This window comes from Pavona decussata, unplaced genomic scaffold (genome assembly GCF_977016875.1).
Source record: "Pavona decussata unplaced genomic scaffold, jaPavDecu1.1 SCAFFOLD_84, whole genome shotgun sequence".
NCBI lineage: Eukaryota > Metazoa > Cnidaria > Anthozoa > Scleractinia > Agariciidae > Pavona > Pavona decussata.
This window is the reverse complement of record NW_028145502.1, coordinates 1,809,384-1,819,297: the sequence shown is the minus strand read 5'-3', so window position 1 is coordinate 1,819,297 and position 9,914 is coordinate 1,809,384. Positions and strand designations below refer to the sequence as shown.

At 36.5% G+C, this 9,914-nt stretch overlaps 1 protein-coding gene across 8 annotated transcripts in view; it reads right to left on the bottom strand.

Annotated features, from left to right (window-relative positions):
• Positions 1-4,573: 4,573 nt before the first annotated feature.
• The window catches only part of LOC146475365 (uncharacterized), a 50,780-nt gene continuing 45,439 nt past the window's right edge, over positions 4,574-9,914 (bottom strand). For all 8 annotated transcript variants that reach the window (XM_085115763.1, XM_085115767.1, XM_085115769.1 and 5 more), the window contains 2 exons: positions 6,715-6,814; positions 4,574-6,204 (listed from right to left, as the gene is read on the bottom strand). In XM_085115763.1, the coding sequence (XP_084971889.1) occupies positions 6,139-6,204; positions 6,715-6,814 (166 nt within the window). In that variant the 3' untranslated portion in view covers positions 4,574-6,138. The remainder of the gene's footprint in view (positions 6,205-6,714; positions 6,815-9,914) is intronic.

Here is a 9,914-nt window from a genome sequence, read left to right as displayed (position 1 = left end):
AGTTTCTATTGTTTCAATAGTCGTAGACGAATTTCTGCGACGGAAAGGGGATTTTCCGCACCAATTTACGCGTGATGTATAGACCATCAAGGCGTCAACACTTTTTAAAAGTGTCAAGATTGGATCTCTCGCAGAAACGGAGAAAACCACCTTTGAATATTGAAACAATAGAAATTGGTTAATGAGCAAAAGTGGGCCCGATTTTCAAAAATCGAAGAGGTCTTTTTTCAACTCATTAACAATTTTCTATTGTTACAATATTCATAGGTGAATTTCTCCGTACAAAAGAGCATTTTCCGCTCCCTTTTAAAAAAATATTTGTATTTCGTCCAAAATTCGACTTTTTTTAAGGGGTTAGTCCAGGTTTTTTGGTCAAAAATAAACAACTTTTGAAGTCTACATTTTTCACTTGTTTACGTCCCTAGGGATTTCAAAGTGTCGCAAAACTCCCTTGGGAATCATTTTTAAGTGCAATTAACGCCCTGACAACGAATTTTCTGTTTACCTCTCACCCTGACTTCATCTTTTGTAGACTATTTCTTTGTTTCTGGTCCCTTGGGAGGCCTAAAAAGCGTCTCTGGAGGCGTTTTTGGACACCCTGATTCTATTGGAAACTTCTAAAAGAATATTTGTGTTTTGTCCAAAAATCGACTTTTTTCTAAGGGGTTAAGCCAGGGTTTTTGGTCAAAAATGGCCAAATTTTGAAGTCTGCATTTTTCACTTGTTTACGTCCCTAGGGATCTCAGAGTGTCGCAAAACTCCCTTGGGAATCATTTTTAAGTACAAATAACGCCCTCACAATGAATTTTCTGTTAACCTCTCACCCTGACTTCATCTTTTGTGGGCTATTTCTTTGTTTCTGGTCCCTTGGGAGGCCTAAAAAGTGTCTCTGGAGTCGTTTTTGGACACCATGATTCTATTGGAAGCTTTTAAAAGAATATTTGTATTTTGTCCAAAAATCGACTTTTTTCTTAGGGGTTAGTCCAGAGTTTTTGGTCAAAAATATCCAAATTTTAAAGTCTGCATTTTTTACTTGTTTACGTCCCTACGGATGTCAAAGTGTCGAAAAACTCTCTTAGGAATTATTTTTAAGTGACAATAACGCCCTGACAACAAATGTTCTTTTTAACTCTCAACCTGACTACATCTTTTGTGGGCTATTTCTTTGTTTCTGGTCCCTTGGGAGACCTAAAAAGTGTCTCTAGGGTCGTTTTTGGACACCCTCATTCTATTGGAAGCTTTTAAAAGAATATTTGTATTTCGTCCAAAAATCGACTTTTTTCTAAGGGCTTAGTCCAGGGTTTTTGGTCAAAAATGTCCAATTTTTGAAGTCTGCATTTTTCAGTTGTTTATGTCCCTAGGGATCTCAGAGTGTCGCAAAACTCTCTTGGGAATCATTTTTAAGTGAAAATAACGCCCTGACAACAAATGTTCTGTTTAACTCTCGCCCTGACTTCATCTTTTGTGGGCTATTTCTTTGTTTGTGGTCCTTTGGGAGGCCTAAAAAGTGTCTCAGGGAACGTTTTTGGACACACTGACTCGATTGGAAGCTAGCTTTGAAAAGAATGTAGTTGAACCTCTCCACAATGGCCACCTTGGGGACAGAAGAAAGTGGCCGTTGTGGAGAGGTGGCCGTTATGGGGAGGTAGGGGTGTAATATGACACCTTTTTTTTCGGGAAGTACAACATGTTTATTGTGCCAAGTTCATGCTTACTGTAGCCGATAATGGCAATCCAATCTTAAATAATATATACAGATAAAATACACAATAAAACGTAAATAATAGACCCTATGCAAAAATGGCTGACATTTTATTATTCGTTTGTTTGCATTCAAATTAGCCTTACTAACCTCGTTCTTGAGTTCAAAAACCAAAAGAATATTTTGCCTTGAACGAGGCTAGTGAAGCTAATTTGAATACAGACAAAAGAATATTAAAATGTCAGCCATTTTTGCATAACAAGACGAAACGAGCAAGGTTCGCAACATGGTCGACAATTTATGCTTAATGCAGCATATAAATGGAACACAATCAAAATACGTATATCATTAAAATGGATACAGAAACGTAATGTTCCGAAGACAAATGTCGATTACTGCATCAATTTATAAAAAAGGTTTTGTTTTTACAAAAAAGAGCTGTACTGGCCGTTGTCGAGAGGTTATTTTGGCAGTTGGGGACGCACTTTAGTGGCCGTTGCCGTTGTAGAGAGGTGGCCGCTGTAGAGAGGTTTAAACAAGAAGTAATGTATGGACTGTCCGCCGGGACAAAACAAAGTGGCCGTTCTAGAGAGGTGGCCGTTGTGGAGAGGTGACCCGTTAGTGGAGGTTCGACTGTATTTGTATTTTGTCCAAAAGTCGACTTTTTTCTAAGGGGTTAGACCAGGGTTTTTGGTCAAAAATGGCCAAATTATGAAGTCTGCATTTTTTTACTTGTTTAGGTCCCTAGGGATCTCAGAGTGTCGCAAAACTCCCTTGGGAATCATTTTTAAGTGCAAATAACGCCCTGACAACGAATTCTCTGTTTAACTCTTACCCTGACTTCATCTTATTTGGGCTATTTGTTTGTCCCTGGCCCCTTGGGAGGCCCCTAAAGTGTATCTGGGGGTGTTTTTTTGACACCCTGATTCGATTAGAAACTTTTAAAAGAATATTTGTATCTAGTCGAAAAATCGACTCTTTTTTAAGGGGTTAGTCCAGGGTTTTTGGTCAAAAATGGCCAAATTATGAAGTCTGCATTTTTCACTTGTTCACGTCCCTAGGGATCTCAGAGTGTCGCAATACTCCCTTGGGAATTATATTTAAGTGAAAATAACGCCCTGACAACAAATGGTCTGTTTAATTCTCACCCTGACTTCATCTTTTGTAGGCTATTTCTTTGTCCCTGGTCCCTAGTGGGGCCTAAAAAGTATCTCAAGGGGCGTTTTTGACACACTGATTCGATCGGAAACTTTTAAAAGAATGTTTGTATTTCGTCCAAAAGTCGACTTATTTCTAAGGGGTTAGTCTAGGCTTTTGGGTCAAAAATGGCCAAATTTTGAAGTCTGCATTTTTTACTTGTTTGTGTCTTAAGGCATCTCAGAGTGTCGCAAAACTCCCTTGGGAATCATTTTTAAGTGCAAATAACGCCCTGACAAAGAATTTTCTGTTTAACTCTCACCCTGACTTCATCTTTTGTGGGCTATTTTTTTGTCCCTGGTCCCTTTGGAGGCCTAAAACGTGTCTCTAGGGGCGTTTTTTGACACTCTAGTTCGATTGGAAGGTTTTAAAAGAATATTTGTATTCGTCCAAAACTCGCCTCTTTTATAAGGGGTTAGTCCAGGGTTTTTGGTCAAAAATGGCCAAATTTTGAAGTCTGCAATTTTTACTTGTTAACGTCCCTAGGGATGCCAAAGTGTCGCAAAACTCCCTTGGGAATCATTTTTAAGTGAAAATAACGCCCCGACAAAGAACTTTTTTGTTTAACTCTTACCCTGACTTCATCTTTTGTGGGCTATTTCTTTGTCCCTGGTCTCAAAACGCCCCTGGGAATAATTTTTAAATTTAAATAAAGCCCTGACAAAGAAGGGCGTTTTGCGACACTCTAAGATTCCTAGGGACATAAAATGACCAAATTTTGAAGTTGGCATTTTCACTCCTTTATATCTCTAGTGATCTCGGTGTATCGTAAAACTCCCTTAGGAATCATTTTGAACTGCAAATAACGCCCTGGCAAAGAATTGAAAGAATTTTCTTTTTTGCTTTTATCCTGACCCATCTTTTCTGGGCTTTTTCTTTTGTTCCTGGTCCCTTGGGATACCTAAACGGCGTCTCAGGGGACATTTTCGGTTCTAATGATTCGATTGGAAGCTTTTAAAGGAATATTTGTTTTTAGTTAAAAAATCAACTTTTTGCCGAGGGGTAAGCCCACGGTTTTGTATCAAAAATGGCCAAATTTTCAAGTCGGCATTTTTCAGTCCTTTACATCCCTATGGATCTCGGCATATCGTGAAACCCCCTTGGGAATCATTTTGAAGTGCAAATAATGCCCTGGCAAAGAATAGAAAGAATTTCCTGTTTTGCCCTTATCCTGACTCCATCTTTTCTGGGCTATTTCTTTGTCTGTGGTCCTTTGGGAGACCTAAAACGATTCTCAGGAGACATTTTTGGATGTACTGATTCAATTGGAAGCTTTCAAAAGAATATTTGTTTTTCGTCCAAAAATCGACTTGAATTTCTCGGTGCAAAAAGGGATTTTCCGCACCAATTTACGCGCTATTTATAGACCATCAAGGCGTCAATATTATGTGAAAGTGACAAGGTTGGAGCTCTTGTCGAAACGGAGAAAATCGCCTTTGAATATTGAAAGAATAGAAATTGGTTAATGAGCAAAAGTGAGCCCGATTTTCAAAAGTTGAAGAGGTCACTTTTCAACTTATTAACTATTTCCTATTGCTTCTATATTCATAGGTGAATGTCTCCGTCTAAAGGGGGATTTTCCGTACCAATTTACGCGTGATGTGTAAACCATCAAGGCGTCAATATTTTGTGAAAGTGTGAAGATAAGGGCTTTAATTTAATTTTTCTCACAAATAAATTGTTGAAGTATTTTTTATTTACATATACTATACATCTTGGGGTCCTCATTTTAGACTCTTGCTCTTCTGAAGCAGCAAAATCACAACTATTGCTGAAGTGCCATGCTCAACAAAATGTGACGAAAGGAATAAAAAAGTTACAAGCGACAATTCTTTCGATTAAGACTTGGCATTAAAACGATGAACGTAGGTGAAAATTCAAGTAAAATGATGTTACACAGTTTCTGGCTATACAGCCACTCGTTTTTCTTTTTCTCAACACGTCTATTTCGCTCAATTTTCGTAAGACGTATTTACAAGATTCGGAACCTTAATGAAATGCACTGTACAACGGGTGTTTGTGCTAACTATCACCCTTAAAATTAAAAGCTTAAGGCTTTTAACTAATTGGTGTACAGCTATTTCAAATAACGTTGTCGGATCAAAGCTAAATGTTTAAACGAGATCTTCAAAGAGGCTGCCACTTCATCCATTTGATGTTCTAAAATTTCTTTCATCCAAATGGCTCGTCATCGTATATCTTCACTGGACGGACGAGGCATAGCTGATTTTGATGAACTTATTCGGAAAAAAAATCCACAGAACCTTGAGGTCTGGTCTTATAGCTTTATACTTGGATCCGACAGCGTTGATTGAAATAGCTGTATTAGTTGCAATTATTTTAGAGTAGAAACATTTGCTTCTAGAAATTCAACAAGAAAGATTGTGTACTTGCACCAAAAACGATAAAAAAAATAAGAAGACAGGTTATTTCCTGACATTTACCAACGAAACGTTAACTTGAGGTAAAAACTAGTAAAATACAAGATGACCTTATGTAAGGAATCTATTTTTGAAAAACCAACACAACCTTATATCCGTGAGAAATGTTGTGAGACAGAATCAGTGCTTCAAAGCGAATTAGTATACCAGGAGGAAACAACGTTTGATCAACGCAACTAAAATTGCGATTATGAAGAACAAGTACATCGACAGCACATCGACCGCTGTAGTCTTTCCTAGTCCCCGCGCCGATTTTGATCGTATACAACGTGTTTTAATATTTGTGCAAACGAAACGAAACTTTGTGACTTGATCGGTCATTTAACTAGGAACAATTTGGAATGATAGATCAGGGTTCACTGATTCTGATGTTACCATGGGAATTAGTTGTTGACAGGTAGGTTTTCCAGAAATGTGAAGATTCCCGTTTTAATGTACAAAAGTTGACTTTGAGTAGTTTGTCTTTATATCATTTTCGTGACGTTTTTATTTTCATTTGTTTTTGATCGATTTTGGTGGTTTTCTGAGGCCTTAGGTAATTCAAGAAATCTAAGATGGCGGATCCAAGATGGCCGCCAGTTTGAAATCGTGTCTTAATTTCCGCATCATATGACGTCATCACTTACCGTTGCAGACCTCAAGGAATAATCGTTGGACACACTGTGTATCCTATAAGTCTCATTGTCATAGCTTTTGTATCTGTGAAGTTACCGATGGGAATCTCCCCGAGTCCAAAAGTCAACAAAAAGCCTACTCTAAATAGAGTTAATTAATTAAATTATTTCTTCAGTAGTAAGCTTAGTCTTCCACAGGTTCGTCTACGTGGCTTTGTTCCACACCGCAGTCTACCGGGTCCAAATATTCCTAAAGAAATTGAGACGGAAAATGTTAAGCAGAGTTAGAGAACACCGTATTGGAAAATTAAAGTGACAATTTTTACCCTTTCTCAGTTAATCAATTAAAGCCTATTCGATATTTTTTTACTTAGAAATTTCAATTTATTGCACATTACACATAACGGAAATTTGTTTGGTTACTTATTCAGACTACAGGAACGTTTAAAGAATTGGTTTAAACGGGGGATCAAAATGGGAGAATGAAATTGTTTTAAGCTCAGTTTGAGATTCAATCACAGAATTTGGTGTCTGGCTGATCGGCTAAGTTTTACGTTATTGACTTGGGGACTGATAAAGGCCCTACCCTACCCCACTGCCGCCAGTGAGAATAACAATAATGTTGATCTCTTCAGGTTTACAGCGTTATCTTTAGTTTTAATGATAATTCCACCCCCCCCCCCCCCCACCGCTTTTTTCCAATATAAACAAAATCTGGTTTACAACAAACACCATCATGTGGAGAGTAAAGATCTATTACCGTGAACTTTGCGCGCATTTCACGAAGTTCGTCACCCAGTTCATCAAATGTTGGCCTCGTCTTCGGGTTTGCATCCCAGCAGCGGAGCATCACAGTGTATCTGACAGAGTACAAGATTTTGAGCATCAACGATGATTAAATAACATCAGTTACCTTAAGAATTTGAAGTCAATTTTTGTTCACTAACAATTAATATCTGCTTTCCATGGTAAAATAAATTAAGTGAACATTGAGCAACCATAGCAAATTAATAAGTTGCAGGTAAATGTTTGAACAAGTCACGAAGATTGGACGTGTAAGCACAGAATCCGCACCCCTCACTGGTCAAGATGTGGTTAACCCAAAAATCCATAGCGCATAGTATTAGGATGAAAATTCGACCAAACTCCATAGTCTATAGTATTAGGATGAAAATAAGGCCAAAATCCATAGTGTATAGTATGAAGACGAATTTTTTGGCTAAAATTCATGAAAATTAGGCCAAAATACAACGTCTATAGTATTAGGGTGAAAATAAAGCCAAAATCCATAGCGTATAGTATAAGGATGAAAATAAGGCCAAAATACAACGTCTATAACATTAGGATGAAAATAAAGCCAGAATCCATTGTGTATACTATCACGATGAAAATTAGGTTAAAATCCATAGTCTATAGTACTAGGATGAAAATTAGGCCAAAATCCATGGTGTATAGTATGAACATGAAAATTAGGCCAAAATCCGAAGTGTGTAATATAAGGATGAAAATTAGGCCAAAATCCATAGTGTATAGTATTAAGATGAAAATTTGTCCAAAATCCATAGTGTATAGTATCGGAATAGAAATTAAGCCAAAGTCCATAGTGTATGGTATTAGGATGAAAATTAGGTGAAAATCCATATTGTATAGTATTAGGAAGAAAATTAGGCCAAAATCCATATTGATTTAGTATTAGGATTAAAATTCGACCAAAATCCATAGTGTATAGTAATAGGTTGGAAATTGGGCCAAAATCCATAGTGTATAGTATTGTGATGAGAATTAGGCCAAAATTCATAGTGCATAGTATTAGGATTAAAATTAGGCGAAATTTCACAGTCGATAGTATTAGGATGAAAATTTGGCCAAAATCCATAGTCTTTAGTATTAGGATGACAATTATTATTATTATTATTATTATTATTATTATTATTATTATTATTATTATTATTATTATTTTAATAGCTACTTTTAACCTGTAAATAACATTTTACTTGGAATAATTAAGTATATTTATTTATTTATTTTTTTTTTTTTTTGTTAAATTTTATTTCACTTGTAATGAAGAGTTACAGAGAAATAGTGACAAACATACGTACAAGCTAAGGAAATACAATACACTACAATACAAGACTTAATTAGCTTAAAATTAATTAATAGAAGAAGAAAAAAAAAAAGATATTTGATTACAATTTACAATGCCCAAAATGCAGCTTACGTTAAATAGCAAAAATCACAAAAAGGTAGGTTTTAGTTCTATGGCATTTAAAGATTGATTTGTAATTTTGAATTATGTTTTTCTATGTCAAGTTTGCTTCTCAGAACAGCAAGGAAGGTATCAAAGAAATAGGGGTCTTCTTCTCTCGAGGCAATGTAAATGTAATATTTTGCAATTATTAAACTGAGGTTCAGGCCAAGTTGCAGCGCGATATTGTTGGTGAAGCCATAGATAATATTTTCTTCGTTGAGCTCGATAGAATCGTCATTTTTTGTATTCCACCAATTTGTAAATTCTGTCCAAAAACTTTTGACAAATGAACAAGAAATAAATAAGTGGGTTAGTGTTTGTTTTTGTTCGCAAAGATGGCAGTTATCCTTCTCTTTAATTTTATCTCTAAATAAGGTTGCGTTAGTTGGCAGAATATGGTGCACGACTTTGTATTGAAAGATGGCGAGTTTAATATCTTTAGTGACATTAAACGGGATATTGTAGATTGTTTGAATTGCGTTGTCATCTAAGTTTGCTTGCCTCATTCTTCTTTCAGCAGTTGGAGGTTGAAATTTTTTGATGATTAAACTCTGAGTCGCTATTTTGCAAGAAAGCTTATTTATTGATATCGTGTTGACAGTGTCTGGGACCGGAGCAGAGGTTTCGTGGGTGTCTTTCAATATTCGAATCCAGTCTCGGGGGATCGCGCTACACAATGCGAGATATTTCAGAAAGTTGGAAGATTTCAAAGAGAACTTGTTACTAAACTCGTCAGGGGCAAGGAATTTGTGTTTGTTGAAGATATCTTTTACTCTAGCGATTCCAGCATTGTGCCATTCTCTGTAATATACAGACAGGCCTTCTATTTTAATAAACCTGTTATTCCAGATGATTTCTTCTAATATTTGTTCTTTGGTTTGAGGGGTATGTTGATTCAATGTTTGCCAGATTAAAAGTGTATCCTTATAGAAATCAATTGGTATATTTAAATTAAGATACTTAAGATCATAATTGCATTTAAATAAAAAAGGGCCACCTAGGTGTCTTATAAATACCAGGGATATGTGACTCCAGCTGGCATCCTCTTTACTTTCATATAATCTTCTTATCCAAACCACTTTGAGTGCATTATTAATTATTTCGAAGTCGGGAAGATTTAAGCCGCCTTTAGATGTTGGGCCAATTAACGTGTTATGCTTAATTTTCGGTTTGCCGTTCCACACGAAGTCACAAATAGTTCGCTTGACTGAAGCTGTAAAAGTTACGGGAAACTTGAGCACTGATGTGTTATAAATAAGCTTAGATAGGCCCAGGGATTTCAGGATAGTAATCCGGCCGTACAAGGTGAGGTTTCTTGGTTTCCATAAATTCAAAAGATTTTTCATGGATTTAAATTTTTCTTCAAAGTTCTTTTGGAAGCATTCATTTTCATCGTAAGAGAAATTAATTCCGAGAGCGTATATCGCTTCTAATGGCCAAGCAATATTAAGAGGTTTTGAATTATCACCCTTGTTTGCACCTATCCACATCCCTTCTCTCTTAGATGTGTTTACTTCTAGGCCGGAACATTCTTGGAAGGCGCGAAGGAGTTTAAACAAGTTTTCTGCAGAAGTTGTATCGGACACGAAGGCGGTTGTATCATCGGCATACTGGGAGAGCTTAAATTCTTTACCATAAATTTTTATACCGTGGATATTATCGTCATTTCTTATGACGTTTGCTAAAATTTCGGCACAGAGAGTGAAAAGAAT